This window comes from Diabrotica virgifera, chromosome 5 (genome assembly GCF_917563875.1).
Source record: "Diabrotica virgifera virgifera chromosome 5, PGI_DIABVI_V3a".
NCBI classification, from domain to species: domain Eukaryota; kingdom Metazoa; phylum Arthropoda; class Insecta; order Coleoptera; family Chrysomelidae; genus Diabrotica; species Diabrotica virgifera.
The window spans coordinates 53588358-53601150 of NC_065447.1; the positions used below are offsets into that span (position 1 = coordinate 53588358).

At 33.0% G+C, this 12793-nt stretch overlaps 1 protein-coding gene across 1 annotated transcript in view; it reads left to right on the plus strand.

The window, feature by feature from the left end:
- LOC126885747 (uncharacterized) overlaps positions 1 to 12793 on the plus strand; it is a 162582-nt gene that overhangs the window by 61425 nt on the left and 88364 nt on the right. Inside the window, exon 6 of the mRNA XM_050652527.1 lies at positions 3269 to 3459. Within this exon, the coding sequence (XP_050508484.1) occupies positions 3269 to 3459 (191 nt within the window). The remainder of the gene's footprint in view (positions 1 to 3268; positions 3460 to 12793) is intronic.

Consider the following 12793-nt stretch of genomic DNA (forward strand, 5'->3'; position numbering starts at 1 on the left):
TGTCTAAAATAGGAAGATATCTGGGGCATAGTTTAGTTTACAGAAAGGGAGATAAGTGGTTATGCTCTAACTATTGGGACCGTGCAAGTTCGGCAAAGCGACACCTATTTCTACGCTCTGCAACTTTATTCGCACTTTTAATTATATTGGCCAATTATATTAGTCCTGGTTGCTGGATAATTGTCAAGGCCATAATCCAAAAAATAATAAGAAGAAAAAATAAGATTCAGGTTATGATATTAAAACGTAAACAATTTTATGTAGTAAATAAAATTAGTTATTAAAATGCAGTACTGCAAGCAAAATACAATTAATTAAATTTACCTTATATCATATCAATATTGTGGAGCAATACAGTAGGAAAAATGAAAGAATACCCATGAACGAACATATAAAACACGCTGTATTTTCCTGTCACCGTGTCACACAAAAAATTGGCCAGCGCAAGTACATGTAATAATTATTGTTACATGTACTTGCACTGGACAATTTTCTTTGTGACACGGGGGCAGGAAAATACAGCGTGTTTTATTATATGTTCGTTCATGGGTATTCTTTCATTTTTCCGACTGTATATTGACAATTTCAATTGACAATATGAATTATTTAAGAACGTTGCAATATTTCTCCGCTATTCGCGGACGGTCGTTTCTCAATTCCCTTCCAAGTACTTGCACACCGCGAATAGAGGAATAACTAATAGCTTTTAAGAAAGTAACTTTAAAGAAAACTAAAAAAATAGTTTTAAGGCATATGTTTTACTGGCATAGCAGTCTTGAGATCAAGTAGTTTTAATAATAGGTTTTGTTAGTCATATTACGAGAATCTTTAAAATTGCAATAAAACTAAAAGGTCACAAACTAGAATCTAATAAAACCAAACAGTCCGGAAGTTTTTCATAAAACTGATTAATTTTAAAATGAACTGCGAATAAACCATTTAAAACTACAATAAAACAAATTGTCTATTAAGATTAATTAGTCTTATTTGATACTCTTATTAGATATTTTAAAACTAGTGACAAATGCTTAACAGTTTTAAAGTTCTGGCAGTACATCTACAAGGTAACTTTAAAACCATTATCTTCTTATTTACCAAAATAAATCCTTTATAAATCTTAAATAAAACTAAAATGTTTTTATTGTGCTACTTGGGAATAACGGTCACCTGTGCAATGCGTAGGCTGTACCGTCGAGTGTTAAAAAAACAAAAGAAATAGAATACAATTACACAAGGGGGTTTAATTAATAATTGGAAATATTTTAACTGTAGATTCTTGGCTCAAAATATTAAGATTTAACCCAAATCACTGAAATAAAATGTGGTAGGTAATGGACACCCTACAAAATTAAGTTAAACAAACGTTTCGTACTACCAGAGGCGTACGACGGGGGAAAGTGAATGGTTGACCCTTCCCAAATTCTACGCCACTGGATTCTCCAATACTTTCTATGTAATTAATATACTCTTCATACGTAACGATAAAGTTATTAGTTTTTGAGATATGTGAAGTTAAAAATAAAACGGCACAGTTATTTTGATTAATGTATTATGCCTCTTCGTTTTAACTTCAAATATATCTAAAACTAATGATTTTCTTGTGGTCGTTCTATTCTACTCTTATGTTTTTCACCAAGTTATTAATGTTGTCCACCTTGCATCTCTGTCGTTTATCTTCACTTCTAGCTCTATCCCATAGTGTCTTACCATCGATTTTTCGAAGTATTTTCATCTCTGCTGTTTCTAGCATTCTTTTTGTCTGCCTCGGGTAATTGCGGGGTGGATCGAGTAGCTCTGTGGTTACCACAGCCGGTCCCAAGCCTGGATAAAATGTGGAGGGTTGATTGGCAAGGTTAGCAACCTACCAACCGTAAAAAAGAATACTGCTCAAATAAACAATGTGAAGCCTCGGAACCGGATTAATGATACCCAAGTAGAAGAAATAACTACGAAGAAATCGCTGAAAGAATCTAAAAATGGTAAAGCAACCGGTCTCGAAAATATCCTCATTACTCATATTCATTAAGTACGAATCAAATGTATTGCTTGAGCTGATTAATCTTGTTGAAATCATTCAACAAATGTCTAAGATAGGAAGATATCTGGGGCACAGTTTAGTTTACAGAAAGGGAGATAAGTGGTTATGCCCTAACTATAAAGGAATAACGGCCACCTGTGCGATGCGGAGGTTGTACCGTCGAGTGTTAAAAAAAAACAAAAGAAATAGAATAAAATTACACAGGGGGTTTCATTAATTGGAAATATTTTAACTGTAGATTCTTGGCTCAAAATATTACGATTTAACCCAAATCACTGAAATAAAATGTGGTTTCTTACTGAGTTAGAGGGTGTTTTATTTAAAAATTTTAAAAATATTTGTACCCAGTACTTAAAAACCATTTGACATATCCTTGTCATACTTTGCAGCAAGTGTAGGTAATGTACACCCTACTAAACTATGTTTGTTATGTACACCCTACTAACAAACGTTTCTGGCTACTACCAGAGGCGTACGACGGGGGAAAGTGAATGGTTGACCCTTTACATATTCTACACCACTGGATTCTCCAATACTTTCTACGTAAATAATATACTCTTTATACGTAACGATAAAGTCATTAGTTTTCGAGATATGTGAAGTTAAAATGAAACGGCACATTTATTTTGATTAATGTATTATGCCCCTTCGTTTTTAGCTTCAAATATATCTAAAACAAAACTAATGATTTTCTCGTTACGGATAAAGAGTATTTTAATTAAATAGAAAGTATTGGAGAATATAAAAATTATGGTAAAATAGCAGTGGCGTACGCCTCTGGTAGTAGCCAGAAGCGATTATTTAACATAATTTAGTAGGGTGTACAGTACCTACATTGTCTGCCAAGTATGAGAAGAATATGCCTAATTGTTTTAAAGTACCGGGTACAAATGGTTCTTAAAGTTTTAAATAAAGAATAAATTATTAAAAAAAATGATACTTTTAAAACTATTTGACATATCCGTGTCATACTTGGCAGAAAATGTAGGTACTGTACATCCTACTAAATTATGTTAAATAATCCTTTCTGGCTACTACCAGAGGCGTATGACAGGGGAAGTGAATGGTTGACCCTTCCCAAATTCTACGCTACTGACGGAACTGCTGTTTTAGCATAGTTTTTAGATTCTCCAGTACTTTCTATGTAAATAGTATACTCTTCATTCGTAACGATAAAATCAGTAGTTTTAGATATATTAAAACAATTTTCTACTAATGTTCTTTTTGTAGTGGGAAGATGTATTAGGCTTCTTACCGCAAGATGTACTTCTACTAGGTGACGAAATACCTCGGTATTTTGTGCCTCGCGAGACAACTGAAAACGACATTTTAGATGTAGTAGTTTGTGAAATATGCGATGCTTCAAAATTTTGGGTTATTGCAGATAATGGAAAGCTGGATAAACTTATGGATGATATGCAGTAAGTAAATGTAGTGTGCTTTTTACAATCTGCTTTTGTGACTTATGTTTTTGACTTGTTGAGAATTATTGCATGCAATTTGAGACAAATCTGACAATTGTCAGGATTGTATAAACCGAATGGGCAAATGTGAAATTGAATTGGTTTTTATTGCAATTTTGATTAAAATCAAAGTTTTTATTCATTTTTTTATAATCTATTTTAACCTGTTTACTATCCTGAAGTAAATAAAGTAACTGCAGTCAATGTAGTAAGTCAGTGGAGTCATTGTAATAGACAATACAGCGATTGTGCGTGTGTCCTTTTATAAATATCTAGGTGCTTGGATCACAGACGATACTGATCAAGCAAAAGAGATTAAATGCAGAATAGAAATTGCTAGATCAGTCTAAAGATCATCTAGATTGCTAGATCATCTAAAGTTACGAATACGAATGCTGCGGTGTTATATCTTTAACACCCTGTTATATGTAGTTGAGGCTTGGACACTAAAACAGTCGACCATAAAAAACATCGAAGCATTCGAGATGTGGTGCTATAGGCGAATTCTCAAAATATGGATGGACCGCGTCACTAACTCGCAAGTACTCCAAACTTTAGACAAAAGATGCGAAATTATAAATGAGATAAAAACTAGAAAGATGGAATACTTGGGGCACATTATGAGGGGTGAAAAGTGCGAACTTTTAAGAAATATCATACAGGGCAAAAGAAGTGTGGGAGGACGAAAAATATCGTGGCTTCGCAATCTATGTGAATGGTTCGGGTGTAGTTCGATTGAACTTTTTAGGCGCGCTGCTAACAAAGTCGCAGTGGCCATGATGATTTCCAATCTCCTCTAGGAGTGGCACGTGAAGAAGAAGAAGTCAAGGACTTCAGGATGGTCATAATGATTTCCAATCTCCGCTAGAAGTGGCACGTGAAGAAGAAGAAGTCATCAGGACAAATAAACCTCTTACATCTTGCTCGAGATATTCTGTCTTTTTTCCATCCACAATCTTCACATTGTCAACATTTTTAACTTTTACATGTGTTTCCACTTGTTCCAGCTACTTCATGTAAAGGGCCTAGCTGGGTAAGATGCTGAAAAGTGCCCCCAACTCGATTCGAATTCCATATAGGTCGCCGTTTAGCATATATAGTGAAACTCACTTTCTGAAATTTTTAGCCCCCTAGGTGGTCATGTGACCCACCTAGAGCCTAATTAGGGTTTTTATTTTTTATCTCAGCGGCATCGAGAAATAGCGAAAAACTTTAAATAAAAAAGTTGTAAGCTTTGAAAAGTTCTGTCTGAATTGTTTTTTTATTTTTGGAGGGCAATTTAAATTTCAGAACGATTTTAAAATTTTAAATAAGTATAAAAAAATAACTAAGACATTCGTTTTCACGAAAAAAATACATAACGTGTATTTTTGCATAATATTTCACCCTGAATTTTTTCAAATTTTTAAAATTGGTGAAACGCACCTTTAAAAATAAAATAACCGCATTTTTTCGTTTTTTTTTTTTTTCGTTTTTTGATACAATTTTATACATATTTTTCAAAAAAGGTAACACCTTCACTAGTATAGGTAAAAAACTGAAAAATAATTGGGGTTTGCTTAATAAAAATTTTTTGTAACGCCATCCATTTCCAAGATACAGGGCGTTGACGAAAACAAAATTTTACACATTTTTTACGATTTTGCCGAAACTACTGGCAACATTGTAATAAAATTTGGCGAGTTTCAAGAGGTAGTTGTGCATTTTTTGACATACAATTAATAATTTTATATTTATCATTGGCTCGCATAGGGGTAATGGTTTAAATTTTTTAAAGAAAAAAGATAGTACGCCACTGACATATTTCAAATTAACAATCGTTTTTGAATTCCTCGTTCAATTTGTGACAAAAAATCTATCTTCCTATTTGTTCATACGACGCGCCATTTTTATTCAAAAAATAAAATATCTTAACCCTTACAAAAGTATTCGAACTTCTAGTAGTTTCTACATCTACATACATAAACTCGTATGTACATGTACATCCATTATAAAAACTAATTCGAATACTTTGGAAGCGTTAAGATATTTTATTTTTTGCAACAAAACGGCGCGTCGTATGAAAAAATGAGAAGATAGTTTTTTTATCGCAAATTGAACGAGGAATTCAAAAATGATTGTTAATTTGAAATATGTCAGTGGCGTACTATCTTTTTCTCTTTGAAAAGTTCAGACCATTACCCCTATGCGCGCCAATGATGTAATATCAAATCATTAATTGTATGTCAAAACATGCACAATAACTACCTCTTAAAACCCGCCAAGTTTTATTACAATGTTGCCAGTAGTTTCGGCAAAATCGTAAAAAATGTGTAAAATTTTGTTTTCTTCAACGCCCTGTATGTTGAAAGTGGATGGCGTTACAAAAAAATTCTTATTAAGCAAACCCCAATTATTTTTCAGTTTTTTACCTATTCTAGTGACGGTGTACCTTTTTTGAAAAATATGTATAAAATTGTATCAAACAACGAAAAAAAAAAAACCGAAAAAATGCGGTTTTTTATTTTTAAAGGTGCGTTTCACCAATTTTAAAAATTTGAAAAAATTCAGGGTGAAATATTATGCAAAAAAACACGTTATATATTTTTTTTCGTAAAAACGAATGTCTTAGTTATTTTTTTATACTCATTTAAAATTTTAAAATCGTTCTAAAATTTTAATTTCCCGCCAAAAATTAAAATAAAAATTTTTTTCGGACAGAACTTTTTAAAGCTTACAACTTTTTTATTTAAAGTTTTTCGCTAGTTCTCGATGCCGCTGAGGTAAAAAATAAAAACATAAAAACCCTAATTTGGCTGTAGGTGGGTCACATGACCACCTAGGGGGCTAAAAATTTCAGAAAGTGAGTTTCACTATATATGCTAAACGTCTACCTATATGGAATTCGAATCGAGTTGGGGGCACTTTTCATCATCTTACCCGGCTAGGCCCTTTAATTTGATTTTTTGTGGAACGTTGGTTAGCATTCGAGTAGTTCGGCATTTTTCTGCTAGATTATACGCCAAGTCTGTCATGTCGTGTGACCGTCATGTCATGTATGTCATGTATTTGATAACTTTTACAACTTTAACACATATTACGGGATTCGATTAGGAGGTAGAAATGTACCCATCTACTTGCCGGATGAAACAATTTTTTATAAAATTTGATACATTGACAAACACGACCAGCATGGGTTGCCTATCAAAGCTATGCCTTGCAGGGGGCCGTAGGGGTTGAAATCAACATTTTAAGCACATTTTTGTGAATTTTTTTTTGAAAGTATGAGAGAATAATTTTATTTTTAAATTAAATAAGCATATTAAGTCTAATTCAAAGAATATTAAAAAAATTCAAGAAAAAATATTGAAAAATAAGCCAACGGTGGCAAATTTTTAAAGACACCTCAAGAAAACAATGAATTTTGCGGTGGCAGGGTTGGACAAAAATTGGTTAAAAAAAAACAAAAAACATATTTTTTTTTGTTTAAATGTTTTTTGTTTTAAAACAGTTTTTTTTTCACTTAAAAAAACCACTGTTTTAAAACAAAAACACTGTTTTACACCAAAAAAACGTTTTAAAATAATTACGTACTTCACCTATGGGATTCCCGCGAAGACGCGACCTGCGCGCACATACAACGAGTGTTTAACTGTTTCGTTTCCTTATACCACGTGATATTATGTAAATCACATTCGCTATTCAGTTTTTCAGGATAGATCGGAAGCTTTAAGTTCTGCTTTATTATAATATAATTTAAATATAAAAAATAATGGTCAGGACTATCTCGCAAAGCTGAAAGTTGTTGCAACAGCTTTGGGTAAATGCCAGAGAAATACCTGCACCATAGCAGATGCAACAGATATTTGGAAGGGCTTACTGGGTTATTTCCAAAGTGAAAGTGAAGCTCAACCTAACGGTTGTAACAACGTGTTGGAACTTCATAAAGCAGAAGCACGTTTTCAATTGGCTATAACAGATGCGCATTATTTAGCTTATTTATTAGACCCTCGACCCTCAGTACTTAGGTCATAAACTCACTGAGGTGGAGGTTGATAGAGCATTGTTATTTATTTCGGATTTTCACCCAAATGTGATGCCCGAAATACTGTCATTTCGTGCCTTAGCACCGCCATTTAATAAACAATATTTGTTTGCAAAAATACGGTAGACAATTTAAGTTCTTTAACATGGTGGCTATCTCAAAAACAGTTTATTTCATCGGACTTGTTGCAGTTGACAACTTTATTTTCAGCAGTTGCATCTAGTGCTGGAGTGGAGAGGCTATTTTCTTCATAAATATGGTCTATTTAGTTCACTTGAAATTGAGGAATAGGTTAGGCAGTGACAAAGCTGCTAAGCTAGTAACAATATTTCAACATTTAAATAAAAATGTTTAAGGTTACATTATTAACCGTAAAAGCTCATTATTTATAGTTTTTATTTTTTTAAGGAACGTTCATTGTTATTTTTATTTTTTGTATCACATATCAGTTGCAGGATGTAGGAATGTGTAATAGATGCTGTTGTAATTCAATAATTATTTACTTAATTTCTTAATTTTCTTTTTCTTTCAACTTTATTAGGAGTATTGGTTTAGTTAATGTTACTGCAGCACTGTCTACCAGTACTAGTATGCCTGCTACCTGAACATAAATAAAGTTTAGTCAGTTATTTTTTACTTCGCATTAATATTGTTATTGCACCCACTTACTCTATAATCTATGTTTGCAATTTTGCAAATTAGCAAACACAAATGTCTTATAACAATGTTGTTTAAGTAAACAATAACGAAAAAAACACTATGTTTTAAAGCAATGTTTTAAAACACAACTGTTTTTTCAAGTGTTTTAAAACATGTTTTAAAACGTTGTTTTAAAAAGCTTGTTTTAAAACAGCCCAACCCTGTGCGGTGGACATCAGAATTTATCATTGGATCATGGTCGACAAAAAATTCAAAAATATTTTATTAGCTTATAAGTTTCTCGAGGTAGCGCTGTCAAGTTTCTTTTAGTTTTAATGATCTTTGACGTTTTAGTATCACTCAGAAGTCAAAACAACGAAATTTTTTACAGAAAAAAGTGTGAAAATCAACATATTTATTATTGTTAAACAAAATATAAGCATAAAACAAAAAATATCTCGACAGTGTTACCTCAAGGAACGTCTAAAGAAAATATGTACAAAAGTCCAGGTAAGTTGGTCAAGTAGTTTTAGAGTTACAATGTCTACAGGCTTTGAAAAAAGCAGTTTTGAGAAAAATGCTTTTAAAGTATTGTCAACTTTTATTTTCAATTTTTTTTGTCTGTCAAATCGTAAAGTCATGCACACTGGAATATGTTTTTGAATCGCGGCGTAATTTACAAAAGAAAATGAGAACAGCTGTTGACCGTTTCTCACTACCCTCAAGCGCGAAGATGCTGCAAAGCGTGTCGAAGGTAGGGAGATAGCGTTGAATATCCCTATCTTCGACTCGCTTTGCAGTAGGTTCGCGTTAGCACGCTTGAACGTAATGAACAACGGTCAACAGCTGTTCTCATTTTCTTTTGTAAATTACCCCGCAATTCAAAACATATGCCGGTGTGCATCACTTTACGGTTTGACAGACAAAAAAAATTGAAAATAAAAGTTGACAATACTTTAAACGCTTTTTCCTCAATACTGCTTTTTTCAAAGGCTGTAGACATTATAACTCAAAAACTACTTGACCGACCCACCTGGAATTTTGTATATATTTTCTTTAGACATTCCTTAAGGTAACGCTGTCGATATATTTTTTGTTTTATGCTTATTTTTTATTTAAAAATAAGAAATATGTTGATTTTCGCCGTTTTTGTGCAAAAAATTTAGTTGTTTTGACTTCTGAGTGATAAAAAGTCAAAAATCGTCATAACTAAAAAACTTCGACAGAATTATCTCGATAAACATATAAGCTAATAAAATCTTTTTGAATTTTTTGTTTACCATGATCCAATGCAGGGCCGTAACTACGATGTTGGGGGCCCCGGGGCAAACGTGATCTGGGGCCCCCTACCGGGAGGTCTGAAGAATGTAACCCCCAGCGGGAGGGGGGTTCGGAAAAATGATTTATATTTAACCCCTTGAAAACGCATTTTCCTCCTGTGTGAACACCACACTCCCTTCTTTCTTTTGTTTTCAGCATGTCCTGCAATAACTATAAAATTAACAGCGCTAATGATTACATCTTGATCTGTATCTGACATTGCGGATGGATCATCAACGAATGCGTTCGTTCGCTACAATGTAAAATGTACATAAATGGTCTTACTTTGTGGCGAACGAATAACCAAGCGAACGTAAATGCACCTTAAGGTGCATTAAGGCTATGGGTACATAATTCGCAAATATTTTACGTGTATCCCTACTTTTTCTGTCTTTACACGGCAAATTACGTGTAGTAAAATTCACACTGGTGTGGATATGTAAACATTACTAGAATGTCATTCTACTTGAAAATGTCATAATTAATTTAAAGAGATGGCTTTTGAATGTTCTTGGATAACTGTTATTTTTATAATTGCAAATTATTAATTCAGTTAATAAATGTGATAATTTTTTCACTAACTATGTTTTCAGTGATTGTAATAATTTATTTGTACAACAAAAACTAATAATCAATCGAGAAAAGAGGAAAAGTGTTAAAGTGATTTTTTAATAATATGTTGTTATTTTGGAACGCTTACAATTTTGAACATCTCTAACAACAAAATACTTGGATCACAGGATATATCTGATGTATTCTCTGCTTGGATCTTTCACAAATAATACACAATAAATAACTTTTTATTAAGTTCACGTCTTAAATCAATTATTTATCAAATACACTATATATCAATAATATTTAATCAATTTCTCAAAATATTCCCGATGCAATGTCAAATATTTAAAATTGTCACTGATTGTCAGTGTCTGACTGACAATATATGCTGACAATATTATATTCGGTTGAGTGCGTTGTAAGACAAAGACAGATTTGGAAAATATTACCACGGCATTGTGTTCATTTTTTTCAAATCCTGAAAAAACCAATAAATATTTTTGAAAAATTTAAACGCAGAATGAAAGACTAAATTATTACCGAGGGCCGAAAGTCCCTTAGAATAAATAAAAAGTTTATTTTGAATGAGATATTTGAATTTAAAAATCACACTAAATTTTCTCTTAGTTTTTTCACCCCTGTAACTTATTAAAATAAACATTGTAAAGTTCGCAGGGACTTTCGGCCCTCGGCTAATAACGTAATCTTTCATTCTGCGTTTAAATTTTTCCAAAATACTTATTAGTTTTCTCAGGATTTGAAAAAAATGAATCCCCATTTGAATAGCATTGCAGCCGAAAATACGTTCCGATCCTCTTAAGCAACTGCAGTGTGAGCCGAATGTAAGTGTGAGTGTGAGTGAACACACTCGGTGAAGCTGGTCAGTGTACTGGTGGGACTGATCCTAATGTGCTGATTCTATCTTACTCTTACCTTTCTTTTCAATATGTGGTACCAAGATGTAGTCTGGAGTAAATTGGTTAAGACAAAGTAGCTGGGACCTGGGGCCCCTATTCCGGTTGCACTTTAGTTTTTATTTCGCCAAAATAAGTAATTACTTCAGTAACAATTTATATCTTTAGGAAAGGTCTCGGAGGCCCCAGCTTATCCCCGGGCCCCTCTTCCAATGGCATTTTTGGTTTTATTACGCCGAAATAACTAATTTCCTAAGTAATAATTTAAATGTTTATTTTAGTCGAAAAGACTAATTTCCCCAGTGAACAATTAAAACTTTATGTTGCGTTATTTTTAAAAGGTCTTTTTAAAATTGTGTCATTTGAAAATATTTTGTTAGGACCGGCTTCCAAAATACATATTTTTATTTTCCTCGTTAAAATGTATGTCAATCTCTGTCAATCAGTGTAATATCTCGGCCAATCAAAGGGGACTCCTGCGGGGCCCCCTTGGCCGGGGGCCCTGAGGCACTGCCCCGGTTGCCCCAATGGTAGTTACGGCCCTGATCCAATGATAAGTTCGGATGTCCACCGCAAAATCCATTTTTTTTTCGAGGTGTCTTTCAAAATTTGCCGCCGTTGGCTTATTTTTCAATATTTTTCCCTGAATTATTTTAAAAATAAAATAATTTTATCATACTTTGATACCTGATCAACTGTTAATTTCAACCCCTACGGCCCCCCTTAAGGACAGCTATGACACAGCTAATTCCTGCATTTGAGAAAATGTTCGATGCCATATTTCGGGGACACACTATAGATGTATAGATTATTGCATAAATCAATAGAATATTATAGTCATACTTTCATTTCAAATTAGTTCATTTTTCTGAGAAATTAATAGTTTACAATATTTGCATTTCATTCTATTTCGATTACGCCAGTGAATGCGCGAGATTAAGAACAAGACATTATCTCCGAATTCTATCCTACTGCATGGATTTTAATGAAATTTTGGGAGTAGCCCAATCTCCTAATTCAAAGAGATTGCTCTTAATTCAAAGTCTATCCTATATACGATGGCGCTTTATCATGGGGGCGGTTCCCACCACTTCTCAGGGGTGAAATATTTTTATTTTCGAATTACATGGAGAAAAAGGAAGATTTTTAAGAAAATTTAAAAATTCATTCTATAATTTGATCACATTTTTTACAAAAACCATTCATTTTAAACCCGTTCAACTTTTTGAAAGTAGAAATAACACTATATTAAAAGGTATTGCAAAAGAAAAACAATGCATTTAAATTATGGTGGATGGGGAGTTAAATGTATATACTTTTAATTTTTCCTTAAAGTACATTACCCATTAATTTTTTGCACCATATCTCGCTTAGTTTGTATGTAACCGACATTTTAACGGTGCTCGTTTTAAAGGCCTTTTAAAACACTACAAAAGGTGTTGGTAGCATTATACACCTAAAACCTACCGTTCCTCTGTTATTTCAAGTTGAATACACCAATTTGAGCATGCACCAAAAAACAAACTATTTTCACCTACCATATCTCTTTTTGTATTATAAATAGAACATTTACGAATGAACGAATCTCTTTATTATTTATAATCCAAAAAATGTTTTATATAGTGTTTTTAGTTCGATGCATAGTTTTTAAGGTATTCACAAAAAATCCGTCCGAAAAGGTTTACTTTTTCAATGAAAATGGCCAATTTTCAACTACGCATAACTCAAAAAGTATTGAGTTCTCAAAAAAAGTATAGACCAGCTTTTGCTTAGAAATAGGTTCTTTAGCCACTTCCGTGCTTATTTTGACCAACAAATTTTCCACCCCCTTGAAGAAGTG